This window comes from Elephas maximus, chromosome 3 (assembly GCF_024166365.1).
Source record: "Elephas maximus indicus isolate mEleMax1 chromosome 3, mEleMax1 primary haplotype, whole genome shotgun sequence".
Lineage (NCBI taxonomy): Eukaryota > Metazoa > Chordata > Mammalia > Proboscidea > Elephantidae > Elephas > Elephas maximus.
The window spans coordinates 65,187,719-65,215,709 of record NC_064821.1 but is presented as its reverse complement, the minus strand read 5'-3'; the positions used below and the strand labels follow the sequence as shown (position 1 = coordinate 65,215,709).

The following is a 27,991-nucleotide window of genomic DNA, read 5'->3' as shown; positions in this document are numbered from 1 at the left end:
TAAAAATAATTAATATTAATGTAAAAACACTTAAATATCACGTAAAGGAGAAGAAAGCAATACCGTGTCAAAGCATATGTACAGAAATGAGCCCAACGCATACCTGGAACGGAACGAAAGAACACTGAAAATTAGCAGGCTTTTAAAACCAGAACCCAAACCCACTGCCGTCGAGTCAACTGCGATTCACGGCAACCCTGCAGGGCAGAAAAGAACTACCCCCTAGAGTTTTTCCAAGGAGCACCTGGTGGCTTCGAACTGTAGACCTTTTGGTTAGCAGCCATAGCACTTAACCACTATGCCACCAGGGTTTCCAGTAGGCTTTTTAGGATGACAAATTAGGATTGTGGAATTGTAGGTGTCTGCTTTAAAAAAAATTTTTTTCTCTAAAATTTCTAAATGGTTCTTTTCTATATCCACCTGTTCTTATTTCCTTTCTGCCTGTTCTTGTTTCATCTCATGTTCTTTCTTAAGAATGTTATTCTTCCCTTTATCTCTTTAAAGGTCACAAACCAACTTTTTTTTATTCTTTATTTTTGGTGAAAGTTTACACAGCAAATTAGGTTTCAATTTAACAATTTCTATATATATTGTTCAGTGACATTGGTTACACTTTTCACAATGGGTCAGCACTCTTATTATTTCCATTCTGGCTGTTCTGTTTCCATTAATCTAGCTTCCCTCTCCTACCCGTACGTTCTCATCTTTGCTTTAGGGTAAATATTGACTGTGGGCTCATATAAATGATTATTTAAAGGACAGCAGTACTCACGGGAGATATTATTTTATAAACCAATCTATTATTTGGCCAAATGATGACCTCCAGGAGTGGCTTCAGTTCCAAGTTTAAAGGGTATCTTCAGGCAATAGTCTCAGAGGATCCATTAGTCTCTACTGGTCCAGTACGTCTGACCTTTTTTTAGGAATCTGAAGTTTGTTCTACATTCTTCTTCCATTTTATCTGGGATCATCTATCGTGCCCATGTTAGAATGGTCTTTAGTGTTGGGTCCCAAACTAATTTTACAGAATTTTTCACATCTCACATTGTTCCACTAATTTTGTCTGGAGTGAATTCATCCTAATTTTTATTTTATCATCTTTCTCTTTCATATTATTAGTTTTCTTCTCATTGTTTGAAATCTTGTTTACAGACGTATCTTGAATGTAGGGTACTGTTTTGTATTGGTTTTATTTCCTCCTGATCTGTGCTCATCCTTCTTTGATTAGTACTTCTATACCTGCCTCCATGTAGATCCTGTGGATCTCTGATCCAGTACCAGATTGTGTATTAATAACTTGATGCTCTAAGCCTGTGGTAACATTCTAGGTACAAACCCTGTCACCAAGAGAGCAAGCAATCTGAGGTATTGTTATGCTCCCACTTCCCTGGATACACACAGCTTCACATAAGCCATAAACCCAGGCATTAATAAGTAGCTTTTTCCTAGCTTTTTAAATGGGTGGAAGAGTCCCTGCCAGCCCCTGGTTTCAATCAATGGACCACTTTACACCCTCAGAAATCAAACCCCTGGTTGCCTCTGCCTGCTTCTGAAACCAGAGTCCATCACACTTAAAGGTTTCAGCCCTACTCCCTGGATTTCTATTCTGTATCTAGCCCATAGAGATGTTTATCTTGTTTTTGAAATAGGTTTCCTTCCTTCTTTTTTTAAGGAACACAAACGCACAGAATTTGCATAAAGTAAAGGTACTGTGAAAGTGAAATACATTTTCATTAACAAGAGTTTTCACAATAGAGTGTGCCCTAAAAACTATACTGAGCCTTATAGCCTAACTTATCCATTTCCCCTGGTCTTATTCATTCTTCTTCCTTTCATTTCTCTCTCTTTCTCTCCCAATTTCTTTCTCTCTCAACCTCTTCCCTCCCTTATTTCTTTCAAATTAGGTTTCGATAGTATCTCATTTTCCTATAAATACATTCCAACCAAAGATACAAAACTTACTTAATTACCTGACTTGTCCAAATTAACTTTTCTAACTCAGAGTCCTCCCTCCATCCAAGTTCTAAAGCCTATGTCTCCTCCCAAAGCTAAAGAAAGGAAAAGAAAAAAAAAATGTTTTCTATCAACTCCTATAAGAGCTTAGGCTTCAAAGGTGGACTTTAAAAAATCAAAATCTGATTTTATTTTCAACATTCTTTCACTGCACATTCTTTGGTCTAACAATGTAAAAAAAATCAGCACAAAAATGATGGGAATACATGAAACTTGAATGAGGTCTTCCCACATGTATTTAAATAATGAGATAAAAGATTCCAGTTACTTTTGTAACTCAGCCTCAAATTAGAGCTAATACTTTTCTTCATTTCATCGGTTTCTTTTAGTTATTCCTTTTCACTCATCATCCAGACCACCTGTTCTACCTTGATCACTAAAGGATGGCATCATATCTAAGACTGTAGTTACCTTTTGTCTTCAAGTCTCCCATTCACATTCTCACACACAGATGCACATTTTTTTCCCACTTATAATTTGTTTCCTCCTCAACTCAGGGAGACCTTGACACAATCAAGAATCTAGAAACCCTAATAAGTTAAAGATTATGTTTATTTTCAAACCTTAACATCTTAAAAAAGATTTAAAAAAAAAAAAGGTAGCACAAAAGTCAAGAACAACAGTATCTGATCAAAGTAAGTAGGATTAAAAAATTTTGTATAAAATACACAGGAAAAAAGAGAACATATACATCTCAAATGGATTTATGTCAGTGATAAGAATGTTCTTTAATCTTATCATGTACAAATTGCAAGTATCCGGAAAACAATTTGCTCATTCCAAAGTTGTAAAATGTAACCATCAGCATTTTTTATGATTAGCAAATAGTCAAACGCTTAAGTGTAAGGTTATAATATAAATCTGTCTTTTTACAAATAACTTTTCCATAAGCAAGTGGAGGTTTGAGTAAAGAGGAAGAAAGGGGCCAATGCTTTAAAGTGACCCATAATGGTGGGGTGGGGGGACGGGCAAACATAAGTAACAGCTATTGCTTCTATAATTATGATAGCTTTTAAGGTCTCCAAACAAAAGTAATTATTAGAGGAGGGAGAACGCTAGCATGGTAGAGACAAACCAAAGACTATAAGAAAAAGAGCCTGGTTGAAGCCCCAGATCGAATAGCTCTGCCAATTCACCAGCTATGTTATTAACTGAATCACAGCTTTGCGCCTGGGTTTCCTCATCTGTATTGTACTATGGATCTAACACCTACTTTGCCTGTAAAGATCAAATCAAATAATATACGTAAAAGTGAACTAAACAGAATTATGCAAATGAAAGGCATTACTACTTTCGGTATCACAGGAGATAAAACTGGCAGTTTTAACTTAAACTCTATTTGAGTCTGATGGTGCATAGCTGATTAGGCAGCATTAACTGATTAGTAATAAGAAATTAAGAAGCCCTGGTGGAGCAATGGTTAACCACTCAGCTGCTAAATGAAAGGCTGGTGGTTTGAACATACTCAGCAGCTGCATGGGAAAAAGACCTGGAGATGTGCTCCCATAAATATTACAGCCTAGAATACTGTATAGGGCAGTTCTATTCTACCACATGGGGTTGCCTGGAGGCAACAGCGGCCTAACAGCACATAACAACAAGAAGAAACTGGATTAATTTAGAGGCATATACACAGCCAAGGAAAGTGAAACAAGGCCTATCATTACCAATATTTCATTAATATTAAAAAACAAAACCCATTGCTGTCGAGTCAATTCCAACTCACAAAGACCCTGTAGGACAAAGTAGAACTGACCCATAGGGTTTTCAAGGCTGTAATCCTTACAGAAGACGACCACATCTTTCTCCTTAGGAGCGGCTGGTAGGTTCAAATGTTCGACTTTGCAGTTAGCAGCTGAACGCTGTAACCACTGTGTCACCAGGGCTCCTTCAGTAATATTAGTGACTAATTAATAGTCAATCTTGTTTTTCTTCAAAGGCTATATAGATTTAAAATATCAAAGATAATAAAATTATTTTCTAGGATTAACTGTTGAGATGAAGAACAACTATGTCAAGTCCTTATTCCATTTGAAAGTAGATTTGAGGAGAAGATTTAGTGCCTCTAAAAAAAAAAGAAAAAAAAAAAACTAGTAGACTTCAATGAAAGGGCAAATTCTAAGCAGTGAGGTGATTAGCTTACAGCTATCTCAAGTCATCAATCAAATAGAATCTAAGATTCTTCAACGTCTAGGGCTCACCTGGCACTCTGAGGTCTCAGATGTTTTATCTGACCCACAAAGGTTCATTTTACAGATGCTTCACAGAAATGTAACATTACAGGAACTGCCATTTGAGATAAATGCTGAACCAATAGGCAATGGTTGAAGATTTCATGATATCTTTGGCTTCTTTCAATACATATTCAACAATTCATTCCATTTCATCCAAATGTTTATATCTCCCTTAAAGTGATAAAAGGCAGTCCCCGGGTTACAAAAGAGATTCGTTCTTAACGGTGTCTTTAAGTCGAATTTGGAGGAAAGTCAGAATAGGTGCATATGGTTCTTATTTAGCCTTATTTTAGTCCAAGAAAGGCTTGAAGCCTTTTCAATGATTTAAAAGCTGCACACGCAGCAAGTGAAGGTGACTGTGATGAAGATTTTCAGGTTGGTTCAACTGGTTAAAACTGAGGGCAAATTTACGTAACACTGAAGTGCAGGTACAAGTTGCCCAGAGTTGTCCAGTAAGTCTGAAGTTTGTAACCCCAGGACTGTCATTACCTATAAAAAGCATAGGGTATAGAACTCACAAGCCTTGAGATGAGAACACAGAAACTCTTTAGATTTTGTTTTTTAAATCTTACCACACTAGCCTTTTAGATAAAGGAAATTATTCTGTTCTACTTTGTTTCTAGATGAAGAAAAGGCAATAAAGAGAAATAAACAAAAAGAAGAAACGGGAGGAAAAACGAACAATAAGGAGGAGTCTTGTAGGAGCTAATACTTTAAGCAACTTAAGTGGTTTAGCTTCAATTAAAATTTAATTTGGTGCACTTGCGACAAGTGGAGAATGTCAGGCTGGTGGCTCAGTTTCAGCTGCTTGGTATAAAATAAATTCAGCACAGGTACAAAATACTGAGGACATTGGAGCTGGCTCTTGGAGATGACCTACCTATAACTGGCTGACTCGATAACTGGGGGGCAGGCAGGTGGAGGGAATACTAAGAACATAGAACACAGACTTTAAATAAGCTCCCTTTTGAAGGCTGTCTTAGCTATCTAGTGCTGCTGTAACAGAAGTACCATAATTGGGTGACTTTCCAATAAAAATTTATTTTCTCACAGTTTAGCAGGCTAGAAGCCCGAATTCAGGGTGCCAGCTGTAGAGGAATGCCTTCTCTCTCTGTCAGCCCTGGAGGAAGCTCCTTGTCTCTTCTGAGTTCCTGCTACTGAGCGATCTTCATGTAGCTTGGCATCTGTCTTTTCCCATCTCCGCTTCTCTCCCTTGCTTGTTTAATCTCTTCTATATCTCAAGAGGCTGAATAGAGACCTACACTAATCCTGCCTCATTAGCATTACAAAGACAGCCCACTCCCAAATGAGATTATAACCAAAGGCATAAAAACCTGGTAAACCAAACTCACGATTTCGACTCACAATGACCCTTTAGGACAGAGTAGAACTGCCCCCATAGGATTTCCATGGACCAGCTGGTGGATTCAAACTGCCAACCTTTTGGTTAGCAGCCAAGCTCTTAAATACTACACCACCAGGGCTCCTAGAGGTTAGGAATTATAATACATACTTTGGGGGAACACAATTCAATCTATAACAAAGTTTCAAGGCATAAAATTAATTCACGCAGATCAAGAGAATACTGGACACACAAAAGAAGTTACCACAGAATCCTACATTTGTTTCAGAACAATTTAATTATTCTTTACTAGATTTGCTGCGGAGCCGTGGTGGCACAGTGGTTAAGAGCTCAACTGCTAACCAAAAGCTTGGCAGTTCGAATCCACCAGCTGTTCCTTGGAAACCCTATGGGGCAGTTCTACTCTGTCCTATACAGTCGCTATGAGTCGGAATCAACTTGATGGCAACAGGTTTTTTCAGATTTGCTGTATTCTGGCTTGACTAATATAAAAGTCGTTAAATGAATGATAAACGAAAAAACCAAACCTGCTGTGGTCGGGTTGATTCCGACTCATAGCGACCCTATAGGGCAGAGTAGAACTGCCCCACAGAGTTTCCAAGGAGCACCTGGTGGATTCAAACTGCTGACCTTTTAGTTAGCAACATAGCTCTTAACCACTATGCCAGCAGGGTTTCCAATGAATGATACATAACTCAAAACACACAAAAGACTCCCAGTTATTAAGCATTTGTCTATTTTCCCAATTTAACCATTTAAGAATTTTATTTGTTTTTATTATTATTTTATTAACTTTGCTAAACTGCTAATATTTGCATAATTTAATGTCAACTTGTACATCAATCATTTTAAAACAAAATGGTAGCTATGAAGTTTTCAAATAGTTTCTATAACTCTTAATGAACTTTATAGAGCTTATAGGGATGACAGGGATAGAAAAATATTCACCAGCAACTAATTTTTCTAATTCAGCTTTTGGTGGCCTCAACAGGATTTATCATTTTTTAAATCATCTTAAAAAGGAACACAAAAACATGCAGCAGGAAACTTCTCGTACATACCCTATACGCGGTAAACGTGTAATTCTGAATACATACATGACATACATGTATCTTGAATCCAGGACTGTTGTAGTAAAGTAGCGAAAATGCATTTTCTTTAGTGTTTTAATATTAGAGAAAATATATTTTCTCATTTGTTTTAATATAACTATATAAACTGTAATTAATCTCTGCCCATCCTAGTCCTTAAAAAATAGTACAGACTCTGTTCAAAATATAACTGAACAGCCTGTTCCACTCTTAAACATAACAAACACCCTAATACCTTACGACATGTTTTCCCCTATTCAAAATAGGTGATTTAAAACTTAACATGACTAACACCATAATACTCTAATCTCTAAACATTTTTTAATTACACCAACCACACCAATCTCTTCCCCCAAAATACAAAACTATCTCAACTCCTGTAGCCTCAGTCTCTCTTCTTCATTCTGTTAAAAAATGGCCTTCAGCCTAAAAACCAACAGAAAAACTTTCTTTCTTACTCCCTATCTCAGCCACAGTAGACTTAACAAAATGACTCTGCTAGCCGAGAAATTCTTATAAAAGTTTTTCAGCCTATTATAAATATACTAATCAGAGTCCAAGTACCTGACATATTTATCTTTAATTTAGTAAAGAATTTTTATAATTGTTTTATAATGTATAAAACCATCTGTAAACTACGTACTCAAAACATTAAATAACCCTGATCTTTCCCGTATAAAACACTCCCATCAACCCTTTAAGACGGACAAAATTTTTTAAAAATTTAACCCCCTGTCTCTTAAATACCAGTATTCAATAAAACCTTCCTACTACTTTTTTTTTTTTTTACTACTTACCTCCTCCTGTCTCAATATTAACTTTACAACAGACAACTCAAACCCACAATTTACAATAACACTAGCAAGAGGTTCAAGTAGCTCAAGTTAACTTTACAAAAGGGAAGAGCCAAAAATGTATTGTCCTGACTGGCCAGCAATACAAAATGAATGGATGGTTTCTCTACAATACTGATCTGTTCCATCCCATTTAGTTTCTCTGCATGCGTCATTCGGGCTATTACTGAAGAACTTCCTGGAAATCAGTGTCTCAACTTGCTGAAGACTGTTTTTCAGGAGAGTGGAACTACAGAGACATGATAATGAAAGCAAAACTAACAGAAGAATCTATTCGGAAATCAGATTTTGTTCTGAGTTTGTAACAGCCATTTAAGATGTGCAGAACCCTCGATTTCATATTTCCATTATAAAACTTTAAACTATTACAATATTGTTAAAGTCTAAAGTATGACAATGATCTTCCAAACCTTTATGCCATTATTACAGCAACCTGCACGTGGGTTGGCTCATACAACAAGTTACAAATTGTATGTTTACATATGAAGAAGGAAATCATTAGTGACAATGCAAAGGATGAGACAGTTTCTGTTATTTAAAACGGGTATGGGAGAATGGAAACATTCATTTTCCAAACATTTTATAAGTGGTATTGCCCAATTTATTTATTCTCTCAAAGAATACCAGGGATTTTACTCACTGGTAACGTAATACAGAATTGCTATTATGTTTAAAAAAAAAAAACTGATTTCTGAAATAGTTATCATTTCTATACCCATTTCTCAAAACACAAGTTTACCCTAACATACATGACAATATATGGTCACAATCAGCCATATCCAAGTCAGTGTCTCAATGTGTCTGTCTCTCATCACAGTTCTACTACTTTCTTCTTTCAGGCTTATTTGTGGCACTTACAGGTTTCACTAAGATCTAACTGTGGACTAAAGATGCTGATCTCTGATTTAGGAACTTCCGGGTATAATGAAGACAGTGGAAGTCTTTCAGATAAAGATCTTGATCATGGCCATGAACATGTCAGCCAGAAAGGCCCTATGATACCAGCAAAACGAAGCACTGCATTCTATTCAACAGCAGGTCCGAAAATAGGATGGTAAGAGTAGTACCCCCAACAGTGTCTTGCACACAGTAGACACTGAAGAAATATTTTGGTTTTTTTCCTTTCTCTTATGGATCAAATTGTGTCCCCCCAAAATATATGTCAAATTGGTTAGGCCATGATTCCCAGTATTGTGTGGTTGTCCTCCATTTCGTGATTGATGTAATTTTCCTATACGTTGTAAACCCTAATCTCTGCCTGCAGTTAATGAGGCAAGAATGGGTTATGTTAAAGAGGATTAGGGTAGGATGCCAACGTTTTTACTCAGGTCTCATCCCTGAACCAAAGGAAAGGGAGTTCCCTAGAGTGTGGCCTGCATCACCTTTTATCTTATAAGAGATAAAAGGAAAGAGAAGTGAGCAGAGAGTGGGGGATCTCCTATCACCAAGAAAGCAGCACTGGGAGCAGAGTGCGTCCTTTGGACCTGGGGTTCCTGTGCAGAGAAGCTCCTAGTCCAGGGTAAGATTGATCACAAGGACCTTCCCCCAGAGCCAACAGAAAAAGCCTTCCCCTGGAGCTGACACCTTGAATTTGGACTTCTAGCCTCCTAAACTGTGAGAGAATAAACTTCTGTTTGCTGAAGCCATTCACTTGTGGTATTTCTGTTACAGCAGCCATAGATAGCCAAGACAACTTCCCTTTTGTGAATTTAAATATGAGGGTATGCTCACGGTCCCAGTAAGCCCTATCCACGTAGAACCAGGTTTCTACTCCTGGTACTTTCTACATACCATGGCTACTCTTTATTTGATGACCTGTAATAACACCTTTAAATATGTCCTGTATTTTTGTATTTTCATTTATAATATGGACAGAATTTTTTTTTTTAATTTTTATTGTGCTTTAAGTAAAAGTTTACAAATCAAGTTAGTCTCTCACACAAAAACTTATATACACCTTGCTACATACTCCCAGTTGCTCTCCCGCTAATTAAACAGCCTGCTCCCTCCCTCCACTCTCTTTTTTCGTGTCCATTTTGCCAGCTTCTAACCCCCTCTACCCTCTCATCTCCCCTGCAGGCAGGAGATGCCAACATAGTCTCAAGTGTCCATCTGATCCAAGAAGCTCACTCCTCAACAGCATCCCTCTCCAACCCACTATCCAGTCTAATCCCTGTCTGAAGAGTTGGCTTTGGGAATGGTTCCTGTCCTGGGCCAACAGAAAGTCTGGGGGCCATGACCACCAGGGTCATTCTAGTCTCAGTCAGACCATTAAGTCTGGCCTTTTTTGAGAATTTGGGGTCTGCATTCCACTGCTCTCCTGCTCCCTCAGGGGTTCTCTGTTGTGTCCTCTGTCAGGGCAGTCATCAGTTGTAGCAGGACATCATCTAGTTCTGGTCTCAGGCTGATGTAGTCTCTGGTTTATGTGGCCCTTTCTTTCTCTTGGGCTCATAATTACCTTGTGAAATACAGACAGAATTTTTAATTCTCATGGAATCCACGTTTTCTGGAGCCACAGAGGTTGAAATGACCCACCTGAAACTACTGCCCTGAGGTAATCTTAGAACCTTAAAACTGGTCTCCTGAAAGTCATCTTTAAGTCAAACAATAGTTAGTTTGCCCCTGGTATTCTGCTCTTTTAAAGAATCATCCATGTGCAATCAGTTTTGACAACAGCAATTCCAAAAGTCAGGCTAGAAGTTTTGTCTTAAGGTCAATCAGTAAGTATTTTAATTGTCTTCAAAGAAAATATATGGAGTTCTCATAAAAAGACCAGACACAATGGTCTGAGACTAGAAGGACCCTGGTGGTCATGGCCCCCAGATCTTCTGTTGGCCCAGGACAAGAACCATCCCCAAAGCCAATTCTTCAGACAGGGATTGGACTGGACAATGGATTGGAGAGGGATGCTGGTGAGGAGTGAGCTTCTTGGATCAGGTGGACACTTGAGACTATGTTGACATTTCCTGCCTGGAGGGGAGATGAAAGGGTAGAGGGGGTTAGAAACTGGCGAAACGGACACAAAAAGAGAGAGTGGAGGGAGGGAGCAGGCTGTCTCATTGGGGGAGAGCAATTGGGAGTATGTAGCAAGGTGTATATAAGTTTTTGTGTGAGAGACTGACTTGATTTGTAAACTTTCACTTAAAGCACAATAAAAATTAAAAAGAAAAAATATATATATGGAACCCTGCATGTCCACAATAACCCGTTGATAACCCACTGCTGTCAAATCAATTCCCATTCACAGCGACCCTATAGGACAGAGTAGAACTGTCTCATAGGGTTTCCAAGGAATGCCTGGTGGATTCGAACTGCAGACCTTTTGGTTAGCCACCAGAGCTCTTAACCACTACACCACCAGGGTTTCCCATGTCTACAAGTTATTCTATAAACTTCATTCTGGCCCTGTTTCCATGGCAATGTATAATTACTAACAATAAACTGGGGTATCAAAAAAAAAATCTGTGAAGGTTCTTTCTTCTTTGAAACATTTTTGACTCTCTAGTAGGAAATGGGAGCCCTGGTGGCACGGCGATTAAGAGCTTGGCTGCTAACCAAAAGGTGGGCAGGTTGAATCCAAAAGCCAGTCCTTGGAAACCCTATGACGCAATTCTACTCTGCTGACCCGACAGCAACAGGTTACACGTTAGTAGGAAATGCTGCCCCGATTTGCAAATCATATATTAAATAAACTTCAATTTCTATTATTGGCTTAATATTATTTTTAGTTTTAACAATAACTACCTGAACTTTTTATTCAAATGGTAGTTGATGTAAACCTAAATTTCTTCTGAAGACTCTTTTTTATCCAAAAGTTCTTTAATACATTTGCAGCATGAACAGAAAATTAGGTTTAGAAATGACTTCCACAAAAGCATTAAGGCTGCACTGGCAGGCAAGTAATGGGAGACTGTTCAAAACCTCACAAGGGATACATGAACACTACCAGGATAGTCATTAACACCTATTGAGATTCAAAGAGAACATGTCACACAGTGCCAAAACTCAAAATGGTTTTGTTCTTATGGGTATAATGCCATATAACAATCATTTTTCCAGAGCATAGAGTAGGCTGCTAAAATGGCTCTCAGGAGAGGTCTATTGCTCTCCACTGGTTTGTTCTGGGATCAGTACTTTCAGCTGAGGAATTAGGCAACCACCAGGAAAAGCAAGAAAATAAGCACCGTGGGCATTTTCTCCCCCACAGCTTTCTAAAAACAGTCATATTTAATGTTTTAAAATAAAAGAGATATTACTATAGGATGTTTTATTTCTCTATGACAACTTTATTTTACACTGTACTTTTGAGAGATGTTCACTCTCTTGGAGTACCTTCTTTTTGAAACGCTTTTCAAGGCTGTATTTTTATATTTTAGCACGTAAACTCATAGGAAACATGTGGAAGGATGAACACCAAACCTGAACGCAGTTACCTCTGTGAAGGAGAAGTTGATGACCAGTGGCTGGTGGAGAAGGGAACTCATTATCACGTATCTAACACTTACATATTTTTAATTGCCCTTCAGAAGTATTTTTTAGATGTACTGGAAACCTAAAATTTTTTAAGAAACACTAAAAATCTAGCCTCTAATTTTAAGTGCTATTAGAACTGTTGATTTTAATCAAAGCCCTAGGAAATAAGCATACATCTTCTTTTGAGTGGCAATATTTTCTAATTATAGAAAATAAAACAGATCTCTTTGAAATAAAGTTGGTGGGTTCACTTTCTTTTCTGAACCACAGATTCACATCATTTATGACACTATTACTGGTATGTACCATAATCAAGCACTGTATTGAGCTGTTCAAAGAGGGCTTTTTCAAAGCATGGCCGTCAACTCACTTACTCCAATCCAAAAATGGAATAGGAGAAATCCATGTATTTTAGGACACAGTAAGGGTGTGTGCTGGACAGCAGAGTCTATTTTTAGGAGTTATGCTGGGAAACTTACTTTGTGAATGCATGTAGGAAAAAAACAGTAATAGAAGGGTAATTCCATGAATTATTTCATTCTTACAACAGCTCTGTCCAACATGAAAAGGTAACGTCTTCCAAGAGCCTAGAGTTTTAATTTTAACTCTTACTATTCTCCAAATTTTATCTCTATATTCATACATATAACAAAAAAACCCCATTGTCATCGAGTCAGTTCCAACTCATAGCTACTGTCTTAGTCATCTAGTGTGGCTATAACAGAAATACCACAAGTAGATGGCTTTAACAAAGAGAAGTTTATTTTCTCAGTCCAGTAGGCCAAGAAGTCCAAATTCAGGGCATCAGCTCCAGGGGAAGGCTTTCTCTCTCTGTTGGCTCTCGAGGAAGGTCTTTCTCGTCAGTCTTCCCCTGCACTAGGAACTTCAACGCACAGGAACCCTGGATCCAAAGGACACGCTCTACTCCTGGTGCTTCTTTCTTGGTGCTATGAGGTCCCCACTCTCTGCTTGCTTCCCTTTCTTTTTATCTCTTGTAAGATAACAGGTGGTACAAGCCACACTCCAGGGAAACTCCCTTTACACTGAAGCAGGGATATGTCCTTAGTAAGGGTGTTACAATTCCACCCCAATCCTCTTTAGCATAAAGTTACAATCATAAAATGGAGGACAAACACACAATACTAGGAATCATGGCCTAACCACATTAACACATATTTTGAGGGGACACAATTCAATCCATGTCAGCGGTCCTACAGGACAGAGTAGAACTGTACCCATATGGTTTCCACAGAGTGGCTGGTGGATTTGAACTACCGACCCTTTGGTTAACAGCCAACCTCTTAACCACTGTGTCACCAGGGCTCCATACAAGGTGTTCCTAAAAGACTTCATGGCTCATTTTCAATAAATAAATTTTAAGTTTGGGAAATTTCAAATATGTGTCACTGGCAGTTAAGTAAAGGATAAATTTTAAGGAACTGATAAAGACCCCAGAGTATGACCACCTGTAACTCGGAATGACATCACAGCTCTCAAACAACTTTCAGTATGTGATGCCCACAGAGAGGTAACAGACAAAGAGTTCTGCCATCTATTAGGTAATGCCTTGTCTATATTTTCTCTTGGATACCATTCATGACTTTATACATTTAAAAAATAAACAGCAAACCATGCTGTGGCATTTGTGCCCAGAGTAATACATTCCCACTGCCAAAATCCTAGATTTTTCTCTTGGTACCAAAAATCAAACCCACTGCCGTCGAGTCGATTCTTATTCATGGTGAGCCCATGTGTTACAGAGTAGAACTGAGCTCCATAGGGTTTTCTTGGCTGTGATCTTTATGGATGCAGATTGTCAGGGTGGGTAAGTTTAAAAGTGGGGCTGCTGGGTGAGTTTAAACCGCCAACCTTTCACTTAGCAAACTATTTGCACCACCCACGGACCAGATAGCCATTCTTAATCCTTGACATGATCTTTTCTTTTTTTTTTTTTTTTAAGTATGAAGTTCTTTACCTTAGACCTGTTTACTAAGGGAGAACAGAAGTTCCTGAGTACAAAGAGCTTACACATCAGGGTTCTTCTCAGCTCTGCCCACTATGAAGAGAAAGCTAGAAGCAAATTTTCAACTTGCAAGAACAATCGCAGGACAATGGAAAATTGCTCTTATTTTACTATTTCATTTAACCAAACATGACTAAAATCATTTTATGGAAAACTCTAGTTATTCCCTGAAAAGCAGACTAAAGGAAATAAGCATCAGTGGTATTTATCCTCCTAAAATTCCATTCTTGTCTTTAGGGATCCGAATTATATAGGCCATGTGTTATTTGCTTAGAAAGTACTTTATAGCTCCAAGTTTACACTAGAAAGTTCAAAGAGTTCCTCGGGTCTTTGTGAAAATTTAGGTCCTGGTGCTCCTCTGGTAAATTTAAGGTAAACACACAAGAGTTCCTAAAAAGGCTGAGAGGCTACATGTAATTTACTGACATTGTGAGTTGTCCAAAATACTTATTGTTGTTGTTAGGTACTGTCAAGTTGATTCTAACTCATAGCAACCCTGTGAATAACAGAACGAAACACTGCCCTACCCTGAACCATCCTCACAATCATTCCTATCTTAGAGCCCATCATTGCAGCCACTGATCAATCCATCTCATTGAGGGTCTTCCTCTTTCTCAAATACCCTCTATATTACCAAGCATGATGTCCTTCTCCAGGGACTGGTCCCTCTTGATAACATGTCCAAAGTGCATGACAGGATGTCTCACCATCCTCGCTTCTAAGGAGTATTCTGGCTGTACTTCTTCCAAGACATATTTGTTCAGTCCAGGGCTTCAAACTGGTTCGTTCCAGTTGGAACCCCTGCTGAGAACTTACATTTCTACCCCAGATATACTGAATCAGAAGCTACGTTTAACAAGATCCCCAAATGGTTTTCATGTAGAGTAAATTTTGAGAACCACCACTCCACTAGTGGTTCTCAGAACTGGTCTCCAACCAGCAGCTTTAGCATCTCCTGGGAGCTCATCAGAAATGCAAATTCTCAGCAGGAGTTCAAACCGGAACAAACCAGTTCAGAGGCCTGGTTCCTTCTTCTGGCAGTCCACAGCATATTGAGTATTCTTCACCAACACCACAGTTCAAATGCATCAATTCTTCTTCGATCTTCCCTATTCACTGTCCAGGTTTCACATACACACGAGGCGATCGAAAATACCATGGCTTGGGTCAGGCGCACCTTAGTCCTCAAAGTGATATCTTTGCTTTTTAACACTTTAAAGAGGTCTCTAGCAGCAGATCTGCCCAGTGCAATACGTTGTTTGATTTCCTGACTACTGCTTCCATGGGTGTTGATTGTGGATCCATGCAAAATGAAATTCTTGACAACTTCAATATTTTCTCTGTTGATCATAATGTTGCTTACTGGTCCCGTTGTGAGGATTTTTGTTTTCTTTATGTTGAGGTGTAATCCATACTGATGGCGGTGGTCTTTGATCTTCATCAGTAAGTCCTTCAAGTCCTCTTCACTTTCAGCAAGCGAGCTTGTGTCATTTGTGCATCGCAAGTTGTTAATGAGTCTTCCTCCAATCTTGATGCTGCATTTTTCTTCATATAGTCCAGCTTCTCCGATTATGTGTTCAGCATATAGACTGACAAAGTATGGTGAAAGGATACAACACTGACATGCACCTTTTCTGATTTTAAACCATGCCGTATCCCCTTGTTATGCTGGAATGACTGCCTCTTGGTCTATGCACAGGTTCTGCATGAACACAATTCAACCCACACAGTCAAATGCCTTTGCATAGTCAATAAAACACAGGTAAACATCTTCCTGGTATTCTTTGCTTCAACCAAGATCCAGCTGACATCGGCAATGACATTCCTTGTTCCACGTCCTCTTCTGAATCCAGCTTGAATTTCTGGCAGCTCCCTGTCCATGCACTGCTGCAACTGTTTAATGATCTTGAGCAAGTTTTATTATCTTCAGCAAAATTAAATTCGTCTAGAAATCAGATAAACTTTAATACAATATATGCAAAATGTGAGACTGGGGAATGGATCAAACTGAAAAGACAGTAAAGCATATGCTCTCAATTTAAGTTGATCCCAAACTGCAATCATGTCTTACCTTTTCAGGTCAACGGTTGTGACACTAAACACAACTCCTTTGAGCCAAAGAATCATGAAGAGCCTCTGGGAGAAGGGGCAGTTTCCTATGCTTTCACCATCACTGCCGGCCTGAGGAACAGAAGTGTTAAAAAAAAAAAAAAAAAAAAACAAGGTCAAAAAGATGATACTCAAAACAACAGACCTCTTTCTGAATTTTAATCAAGAGTACAAGAAGACAGGAAAAGTTATATTGTGGAAGGAAGGGCAGAAATCCAGGTCTTTATTATTTTACTCTTTCCTTTGCTTCTTTCCTTTCTAAGAAATGGCCAGTATTATACAGTACTGTCCAAAAGAACTTTCTCCAATGATAGAAATTGTCAATGTCTGCACTGTCCAATATGGTAGCCACTAGCAACATATGGTCATGGAGTACTTGAAATGAATTTTTAATTTCATTTACTTTTTAAAAATTCTTAATAGCCACACGTAGCTAATAGCTGCCATGTTAGATAATGTCAATCCTAGGGCGTACATATAACTTTGCCTCAGGACAAAAACAATGTCTGTCATGGGTTTTATGAAATGTAGAAGTCATTTCTTATCCTATTTGACAGTATTCATTACATGTCAACATCAAAAAGGAAACTTACAAGTGTACCTGTCTCCAAAGAACTTAAATAAGCACCACTCCCCCTCTCATTTTAATAAATATTCATAATAAATATCCCATATCTTGTTTAATATATTCCTTCAGGGAACAAGAACATAACAAAGGTATCTTTATAAGCTATTTCTAATCCTGCTTAATGAAGAGCAGTTGGCTCCCAATTTCAACCATGAGGTAGAAGAAGAAATCATCTTTCATTCAATCATGTAGGGCCCAACTTTAAAAAGGAGGGAGGGAGAGAAGAAATAAAGTAGGCGGGGGAGGAAAGAGAGTGGGCCTGCTGGAAGAGGCTGCTCTAGCACTCACTAGGGATCAACACAGCCCACTCAAGCATGGAGTACATGGAGAGAAAGCCAGAAGCAACTCTTAAACAAGTCATTCAAAGATGCTGGAAAAGTACCATGGATTTTCTTAAAGCATCCCTCAAAAAAACTCGAGGGCACTTGTGTAAAATGCTACATTAGTAAAAGTCATTAATTCCTAAACCAATGGTGGGGTGGGGGGGGCATTAAAAAAAAAAAAAGGGCAGTTAACTGTTTAAATATAATGCAATCAACAAAACAATGGGCATACAAGGAGGATCCCAGAACCCTACCCTAATAAGAGAGCATGAGTTAATCTGAACTTGGTTTAAAAAAGGCGATCATTCTTTATTAGTAACCAAATACACACAAAATTTTCACCAGAGCAGGACATATTAATTCCTAATACTGCAACTGGTACAAAAAGTTACTTCCTAAAGATGGCATCTAACTAACAAGTTTTTAAACTTGAGTGGGATTAATAACAACCTACAGGGAATTTTTAAAATGAAGATTTCTGGGGCTTAAATCCAGAGATTCTGTATGCAAGAGATTCCGTAGTAAGGCATTTGCTGACCACATTGAGAAACACTGGTCTGGGAAGGCTAGGATATTCCTTCCTCAAGGCACAAGTCCGTTTATAGGACTAAATCGCCCTGCTACTGGGTGGGTATATAACAAACTACTACCCAAAATTGCTTTTTTGAAGATGCTGACTGTTCATTCACAGGATGGAACAAAGGTGATATACAAGTGATTTTATAGACAAAATAAATTTAACACATTACCTTTCTAATTAAATAGCTTAACGGTGAATATTTTCACACCAAGTTCTGGCTTTCAGATATCTTGTTGTTTTTGTTTTTTCCCCCTACTGGTTTAAACATGCTTGCAGTGGTATAAATACAAGATACAACCTCTTCTAAGAAAAAGTATCCCAAACTTGAGACTTACTGAAAAAGCAGAACAGTTTGATAAACAAAAAACTAGTCTTGACTCAAGATCTTTGTACTAGTCCATTTACTTAATCTATAAAATGAACTATAAATTCCCAAACTACGCGTCATAGCAGTATTAAAATAAGTAAATTGGTAAAGAAGATGTCATAAAGATCTTACATGTAGACACTTAGAAACTCACATTAAACTAAAGGCCAGTTGGAAAAAAAACAGGCTGGTGCTTAGATCAAAAACACCACACCGCAATCTCCCACAACGGTCTGCAGAGTATACTTTAAAGCACAGACATGAGAATCCCTAAACACCAAAAAAAACCCAAACCCATTGCCGTCGTGTCGATTCCGACTCATAGCGATCCTGTAGGACAGAGTAGAGCTGCCGCATAGAGTTTCCAAGGAGCGCCTGGTGGATTCGAACTGCTCACCTTTTGGCTAGCAGCTGTAGCACTTAACCACTATGCCACCAGGGTTTCCCCCTAAACACAGGCAGGTTCAAAATACCTGCTCAGTATGTAAATGCCCTTTTGCTTTCAGACTGCCTCCTCTGTTTATAATTCTCTGGAAAACTTCTCAATTTACTTCTCCTTCAGGTATATCAGAAACTTGTTACACATTTCTTACTCCACACCAAACTACTTTCCTTCACACACATGCAACATGCCCATCCTTCCAAGATAGGTCTGAAAAACAGCCTTTCGTTAACGAACCCCCCAAAACTCATGACAACTCAAACAAGAAATACTGCCATGTACAAGTTCTTTCAAAGTTTTAGGAGTATTAGAAAATTGGAAGCTACTTAGTCAGATGATATTTTCAGTAAATACTGTGAAATTGTGGAGAAATTCTGATTTTTAGAAGTTACAAATAAAAAACTACCTCCTTTAAACCAAGTTATACGGATAAAATGCCATTTCAACAAAGAGGTATGATCAAAAATACATGTTATCTAACACTAGCATCAAAGAAAAGTATGTCTTTTTAAAAAAACTGCTAACAGTAATATAGGCTCATTATTTTAAAAATAAATAAAACACTACAGGAAGTCAAGAGTTCTCTTACCCTGAGGTAACCATCCAATAGTTTGTCACATACTCTTCCAGATTTATTTTCTATGTATATACCTTTTTCTTTCAAAAAGTGATCATACCAAACATAACTTTTTTACAATTTATATTTTATTCTAAACTTAATGTAATCAATCTTAAACTCTTTTTCTTATAGGTGTTCTATAATTTAACAAAATTTCTTACTGATGGGTGTTGGATGGTCTCCAGTGTCCTGCTATTACAAGCAATGCTTCAATATTTCTCCTTTTTTATTTGTATCTTTGGACAGCTGCATAAGTGTTTCTATAGAAAAAGTTCTGTATGTATAATTGCTGGGTCAATAGAATAAAATGAAGCCTCTGAAAAGGACAGTTAGATGGATAACATCAAACCTGGAAATACAGAAGTATTAAATGTTCAGTGTATTTGTTATTCAGATTGGGTAATTTCTGTTCATCTGTCTTCCAGTTCACTGATTCTTCTGTCCACTCCATTCTGCTGTTAAGCCCATCCACTGAGCTTTGTATTCCAGTTACCGCCTATTTCAGCTCTAAAATTTCCCCTTGGTTCTTCTTTATACCTTCCATTTCTTTGCTGAAGTTTTCTTCCTCCCCCCGCACCCCCACCCTGCCGCCCCATCTGTTTCAAACATGTTCATAATTGCTCACTGAAGCATTTTTATCACAGCTCCTTTAAAACCTTTGTTAGGTAATTCTAACATTTCTGTCATCTCAGTGTTGGCATCTACTGTCTTTTTTCATTCAGTTTGAGATGTTCCTAGTTTTTGGTCTGGTAAATGATTTTCAACTGAAACCTGAACATTTTCGTACTATGTTGTGATACTCTGTATCTTGTTTAAACCCTCTTGTTTTAGCTGGCTTTCTGACACCACTCTGGAAGGGTAGTGGGGAGCACTGCCTTGTTACTACCAAATGGAGCCAGAAGTCCAGGTTTCTCACTCAGCCTCCATTGACACCCAAGGAGAGAAGGCTCCTCATTATTGCCAGGCAGGAGTGGAAGCTCCAGCTCCCCATGTGGTCTCCACTGACACAGCAGTGGATGTGACTCATTAGAGAGTCCTGACTCTCCACTAGGCCTCCTCTGATACCACCCATGCGGGCAAGGAGAAGGGCTCCTCTTTACTGGACAGCAAGGAAGAAAGCCCCGGCTCTCTACCTGGCCCTCTCTGATACCACCCTGGCAGGGGTGTTACAGTCTCTAAGGGTAGAAGTCTAGGCTCCCTATTCAGCTTTTGTAGGCATTGGCATGGGGGGCAGTTTTTTCTGTGGCATCTGGCTGAAGCAAAGCAGTTATTGTCTAAATGTTTTGTCTTAGTAGGCTGCCCCTTTCCTGGTTCTCTGACTAGAGAGAGCAGACTTTTGTTAGAGCTTTTTTTTTTTTTATCTATACCTGCTGGTGTTTCTAGGTTGCCAGCTTCTTCTGCTTCAAGTCTGGGATGTATGAGGTCAAAAAAACCTCAGGGAACTCAGCACTGCATCATTTCTTGGTTCCCAAGGTCCCTAGCTGGTCTTGCTTCTCTCCCCACCTTTCAGATTGTTTTTATGTTTGTTTTATACATAATGTCCAGGGATTTTCGTTGTACTAAGTGGGAGGAATAGCAAAAAGTATATCTACTCCATTTTCCCAGTAATGGAAGTCCCTTAGAAGTACAAAATTGAAAAAGCAAAATAAAAAGTATATAAAATGTGGCATGAAAAATAGTGGAATATTATTCAGCAATAAAGAGAAGTACTGATACATGCTATGTGGATGAACTTCGAAAACACTATGTGAAGTGAAAGAAGCCAGTTACACAAGACCATATATTATATGATTCCATATACATGAAATGTCCAGAACACGTAAATCCACAGAGACAGAAAGTAGACTAATGCTTGTTAGGGGCCAGGGGAGAGGAAGAAAGGGAAACGAGGAGTTACTGTTAATGACTACGGGTTCCTTTTATAGTGATGAAAATATTCTAAAATTAGATGGTGGTGACAGTTTTATAATTTTGTGAATATACTAAAAACCACTGAACACTCTACATAGGTGAACTGTACAGTGTGTGAATTATCTCAATAAAGCTGTTTAAAAACATATACCGATAGATTCTCGTCATCATTTAGGTGCCACTGAGTCAATTTCAGACTCAAAGAGACCCCATGTAACAGAGTAAAACTGCCCCATAGGGTTTTATCGGTTGTAATCTTTACAACCGATAAAACCCTATGGGGCAGTTACAGAAGCAGATCACCAGGTCTTTCTCCTGTGGAGTGGCTGGGTGGGTTTGAACTGCCAACCTTTTGGTTACAGCTTAAACTGTTGTGCTACCAGGACTCCTCAGATATAGATTACAAGTATAAATACACACACACACACACACAAACACTGAAAAGAAATTTATTAATTTTGAATATATATTTTTCAAATAATGATTCTGTATTACAGAAAAACACACATCTATGAAATTTTCTTAAAAATTTGGGAACCCAAATAATCAAAGAAAAAACTTGAATAATCCCACCAACTCAGAAATAACTGCTATTTTCCAGACAAAGAATGAGTTTTGGCATTAATTTGGTTTTATTCTTACAAAAGGGGGTATTTTTGCTTACCTTGCTACCTGTGGTTCCTCTCACATACTATTCCTCAGAATAACTACTAGCCTCACTTTCCTTTCCCCAGACCTCTGTTGTAATTATTGAATTGTATAATACTGGTATTTAATCAGAAACTGCTGGATTAACTCCTACATTGCAGAATAGGGGTCAACAGTAAATGCAACAAATATTTTAATGTTTTACTAATTCAAGGTTAAGGAACTGCTCACTTAGAAAACCTAGCTTAATTAGTCTTTAGAATAGTTAGACTTTAAAACACCCAAAAAGGAGAACCTTTTAACATCATTCCTATCTATTTCTTTGTGTTTATGGCAGGGTGAGGGGTGAAAATGACTGGGTAAAAGAGAGATGCTGGGACCTAAAGGTAAGAATGAGCTACTCAATCATTAAATTATTTTCCTTGATACATCTTCTATGGAATGTCTGAAGCAATGTGCTGTCAAAAAGAATAAAGTTAAACACTTCAAGACACAAATTAGTTTGCCTTGATTTAGGTTAACTTAAAAGTCACAAAACAACCTAATTATTGAACAAAGTCACCTGATGCCATTGCCTATTTCTTTCACGTTTTTGCTAAACACATGCTGGAACCAAGGTTGCAGTCTAGAGGTTTAATAAACTGTTATCCTTCTACAGGGCCTACATAGCACGCAGGAAATAAAAAGGTTTTAGAATCAGATATATGTGGATTTGAATCCTGACTTCACCACCACTTCTCAGCTGTGTAATCTTTAGTAAATTACTTTCGTATCTGTGAAACTCCTGTCTGTTCACAAAACTAAAGATATCTTCCTATACCATGTTACTACTGAGATCAAATCCATTAGAATACACACGATTCCTGGCATACAGTAAGAATTTAGTGTTACCTTAAAGACACTTCATGCACAAAACTTAAAGGTTAGCAACAGGTTTTTCAGTTCAACCACTTTGTCATTAGAATCCCTATTCTTTCAAAAAACAATAAGAGGAGAAAGAGTCTGAGTATTTTTAATATAAGTTCTTCTAAATGATATATATTATGGCCCTATGCTGTAAGAATTAGTCTATATAAAGTTTAAACAGTCCAATAAATGGAGGGATGCAAAGATAGCCTTTATTTAAGAAGATGTTATGCTGTAAGAATTAGTCTATATAAAGTTTAAACAGTCCAATAAATGGAGGGATGCAAAGATAGCCTTTATTTAAGAAGATGTGAAAAATCTCTGGGCCATGCAAAGAAGAATGTATTATTTTTTCCTGGCCATAACCATATCATAAAACTCCAGCTAGGACTAAAGAGTTCCCATGGAACATTTGCCTTACTAAAGACAAACTCCCTGCTTTCCTAAAACAAGCTCTTTACATGTATTAATCTGTTTAATCCTTATATCCTCCCACTCAGCAGAGCCGGCCAGACTCCAGAGCCAGACTGCCAGACAACTCCACCACTTTCTAGCTGTGTGACTTTGAAGAAGTGTTTTTAGTTTCTCTGGGCCTGTTTTCGGCTTCTATACAATCATGATAATAACCACCTATCTCATAAGGTTGTTGGGCGAACTGAATAAATTAATATATAGAGAGAACTCAGAATAGTACCTGCTCAATGTTTGAAAACTGAGAGACAGGGGAGGGAGATTTACTTTTCATTAAATTCTCTTTTCATACTTTTTGATATTTGTACTATGCACATGAATCCTCCATTTAAAGAAAAAAGCAAGCAAACAAAAATCTTCCCGCCCTTGTTGCTGTATGCAGTCGAGTCAACTCCGACTCATACTGACCCTACAGGGTAGAAAAGAACTGCCCCATATGGCTTCCTAGGCTGATATCTTTACAGCAACATATATACAGATGTTTTCTCTCAAAGAGCAGCTGGTGGGTTTGAACCACCAACCTTTTGGTTAGCACCCAGAGCTGAATGATTTCATAAACACATGCAAATGAAGTAAAACACCATAAATTATAAAATGAATGTGAAAAGCTCTGAAGATGAAGGAAATACAGATAACAAAAGTACATAGGAGGATTCTAAATCTTAAAATACACAAAAATCCTTAAGTAAATGGGTTTAAAATGCAGATTACCAGGTCCCACCTCCAGATATTCTTATTCAGAATGTCTCCACTGGTGGAGCAGTAGTTAAGTGCTTAAATGCCAACAAAAAGGTTGGTGGTTTGAACCCACTAACCACTCTGCAAAAGAAAGACATGGCAGTCTGCTTCCGTAAAGATTAAACCCGGTGCCGTCGAGTTGATTCCAACTCATAGCGACCCTATAGGACAGAGTTGCACTGCCCCATAGGGTTTCCAAGGAGCTGCTGGTAGATTCAAACTGCCAACCTTTTGGTTAGCAGCCGAACTCTTAACAACTGTGCTACCAAGGCTCCGCTCCATAAAGATTACAGCCTTGGAAACCCTATAGGGCAGGGCAGGGCAGTTCTACTGTGTCCTGTAGAGTCACTATGAGTCAGAATTCGACTCAAAGGCAATGGGTAGATGGGTGATTGGTAGAAAAGCATTTCGTGTGATTTTAATTCTGATGCATTTGATGGGCAGACAAACACTGACTTAGAGAAAAAGTACACCCCCCCCCCCCCCGCCAAAAAAAATCAGGACTGGAAATAAATTCGCTCCATGGTTAACCTTTGAATTCTTTCTTCACGATGCCTGTTGGACTCTGCCCTTTGTAGGCCCGTAACCTGGTCACTGTCAGGGTCAGATTAGGTAAACAGCAGCCTCCTCTCTCACTTTAAAGGAATGCCAAGATATCCTGCCTCTAATTTGGGCATATCGAGACTTAAACCAAGCCAGCCTGAAGCTTCATAAGACCCAGACACTCTAATCAAAGGACATTCTTATGCCACACAAACTAAGAAGCAGAGGCAAGTATCTCTTAGTGTAAAACAGAAGATTAACATTTCTAAGAGTCTGTCTTATAACCAAACAGGGACAATTTCAGTGATACAGAGTCCCTTTATAGATCCAGTGCTGCAGGGTAGTTATATCTGGTTTAGAACAACAATTTTAAGTTGTTATTACTATATGATTTCTCACAGGAAAAAACCAAAAGATTCTGCTGTGATGTTGCTGACCAGAGATAATATATGATTTTCAAAGCAGGATCGATTTTCCACTTAGAAGTATATAATCCATGGGTAGTTCCTCTTTGAGTCTTAATTTTTTATTCTGGAAAGGGGCGGGGAGAAGGCAGGATTGATTTACTAAAGTTGTCAATTATAATGTTATAGAAGATATCACTCATCTTAGGGAATACACACTAAAATATTTCGAGGTAAAGGGCCATGATATATGCAACTTACGAGTGAAAGAGCAAATAATTCAGCTAATGGGATAAAACACTAAAAATAGGCAAATCTGGGTAAAGGGTATGTGAGTGTTCTTTGTACTGTTCTATTCTTGCAACTTGGTAGTTTGAAATTATTTCCAAACAAAGTTTTAAAAAATTATCTAGCTACCACTTTAGTCCTAATGGTTTCTAACTATATTATAGTTCACTTTTATTGTATATACATATTATCTCCAAATGTAGATAAAAATCAATCTTTTAAAGTTAAAATTTTTATTTTTTATTCATTCACCAACCATGTAAAGACCTACACTAAACACTGGAGATTCTGTAACAAACGAGAAGATATGACTCTCATCTTTGTATCTATGTTCTAGAAAGTTTAATCTGAATAATTTAAAATTTGAGAACACACCAAAAGTAAATATTCCTATTTAGGATACAGTGCAACCTGAAAATATATTTACTGCCCCAACTTTATCACAATTGAAATAATACCTGTTTAACATTTTTCAAAACCTTCATGAACATTCCCCCAATAAATCCTGGTTTTGTGAGCTTCAGTTTTATAAGCTTGCCAGTGGCTCCTCCTGTGAGTTGGTGATTCAGCTTATAACACTAGATTTGATATTTTCTTTCTTTAGTTTAAATCAGTGTGAATTCAGAAATCATTCAAAACTATAGAAAAACATGTCTTTTCATTTTGTTTTTAAATTTTAATAAAAGGAAGAGGTGACTAAAGTTATAGCCAAAGTTTATCATGCTTACCTATCAGAAATAACCTACTAAAAAATGTATAGTTATTACTAAAATCATTAAGATTCAAAGTAACCTGAATGCTGCTTGAGGAAATAAACTAAAATATACAATTTTGCAAATGATTTCAGCTAATATCACAGTTTGGGGAAACAGCATTCTTTTTTTTAAGCTGTTCCACCCATAGCTATCCACGTTTAAACTTACTGAATGGGAAAGATGATTCCCCTTCTAGTAGTTTCAAGGGTTGTCTGCTTCTCTTTCCTTTAGTTAATAACTAAATTATAATTCAGTTACCTAATGCAGCCATTTAATTTAAAAACAAAAACTCTGAATGTCTACAACACTCTCTAAAAGTGAGGTCTTATGCATTGTCCTTTCCTAGGATAGCTTTCCCTTTGGTGTTCTGTAGGACCCATACCACTCCTCCACATTCCCCCCATTCATCCTGTACAACAAGGCCACATAAATCTGGACACTTAGGTGACTAAACTCACATCAGCTTAAACCTAAAATGCCCACTGCCACACCCGTCCTTCAGGTCAAGCTTAAGTCTTATCTCTAAGAAATCTTTCTAGATCGTTCTAGCTTAAACCAGTTACCTGTCCTAGAAACCTCTACTGCAGTGCTTTCAAATCACCAAGGGATCTTGTTAAAATACAGATTGCGATTCAGTAGATTTTGGGTGAGGCCCAAGATTCTGCATCTCTAACAAGCTCCCAACCTATACCAGGTGTTTAACGACTAATCACGGCTTGCCTCTTCATCTCTCCAGCTGTTACTCCACATTATTACTTTTCACGTGTCTACGCCTTGCCTCTTCATCTCTCCAGTTGTTACTCCACATTATTACTTTTCACGTGTCTACGCCTTATCTCCTGAGCTAGGCTGTAACCTCACTAAGGGCATGCTTTTTTTTTTTTTAAGTTTCCCACAGGACCGCACCGGCTACAGATGCTTTACTGCTTATCAGCTTCTGCTGACTGCATGACAATAAAAATCTTTGAGTTCTAAGTAGTGTATTCCAGGTTATCAGTATAGGAAGAAAAGAAAATCTACTAAATCAAATCTTCCTGAATAGTTCATTTTTCTCAAAATTTTAAGTTAGGTCTCCGAATCATCTAGAGGCAGTTTACAAGCCATAAAAGCCACTACAGCAGACTTTGAGAGCTGGCTGCTCAGCATCTATCCTCCCACTTTTTTCTGCCAATTCAACGCCTATTTTTGATCAGGCACCCATTCCTCCTTCCCTCAAGAGATGCGGGAGATGATGACCCAATTCCCCAATTCTAAGAGTAAATCCTGATTGATTTTCAGTCAGTCATGAGAGTTCCATTTCTCGTACCAGTGACTGATGTAGGTTTAATCGTGTGATCAGTTCTAGTCAATGAGACACAAGGGCAGGCCTGCTCCAGGACATCTTGGAAAAATTCCTCACTCTTCAAAGACACCAGAAGAGGAAACCCTTGGATATGACACCTGTTGCTGCAGTGGCCAGCTAGATACTAGTCGGGAGCTGAAACCAACACCAGAAGAGCACAGAGCCAAGAGAATCACAAAGAGGGAGAGCCACACCCTGACATACTACACTTGAAGCAGTTCTCCTACTAGACTACTACTTCCCCTTAGAGGTTAAAGCCCATTTGAGGTGCCATTTTCTGTTATATGCAGCTGTAAGAATCCCAACTGATATTGCTATCTATCTCTAATTAAGACTAGTAGAAAGGTCCCTGGGTGGCACAAACAGTTTGCACTCGGCTGGTAACCAAAAGGTTGGCGGTTCAAACTCACTCACCCAGCGGCACTATAGAAGAAACAGGCCTGGCAATCTGCTTCCATAAAGATTAGCGCCAGAAAAACCCTACGAAGTAGTTCTACTCTGTGAGATGGGGTCCCTCCAAAGTCAGAAACCAATCAACAATAAAACAACAACAAAGACTAGTAGGAAGAATAAAAATGTTTGAGTGGTTAAAAATAAGAAAATTCTACATATAAGTTAAAGGAGAAATAGCAGCCATTCCAGGGCTCTGGTTGCTTATAAGTAATTATATTTTCCATAAGCTGCCATTTAGACTTTGCTCTAAGAATTCAGGGGTCACGGTAGCATTTACCACTTAAGTTCAAACTGTGGCTCTTTTTCCTCACTCACCTAACATGTTACAGAACACCTCCTTGCCTACCAAAACAAAAACCCATTCCCAGTGAGTTGATTCTAACTCACAGCAGCCCTGTACGACAGAGTAGAAC

At 38.2% G+C, this 27,991-nt stretch overlaps 1 protein-coding gene across 1 annotated transcript in view; it reads right to left on the bottom strand.

Moving 5' to 3' along the window:
* CLIC4 (chloride intracellular channel 4) overlaps positions 1-27,991 on the bottom strand; it is an 89,100-nt gene that overhangs the window by 27,890 nt on the left and 33,219 nt on the right. Inside the window, exon 2 of the mRNA XM_049878295.1 lies at positions 16,123-16,232. Coding sequence (XP_049734252.1) covers positions 16,123-16,232 — 110 coding nt within the window. The remainder of the gene's footprint in view (positions 1-16,122; positions 16,233-27,991) is intronic.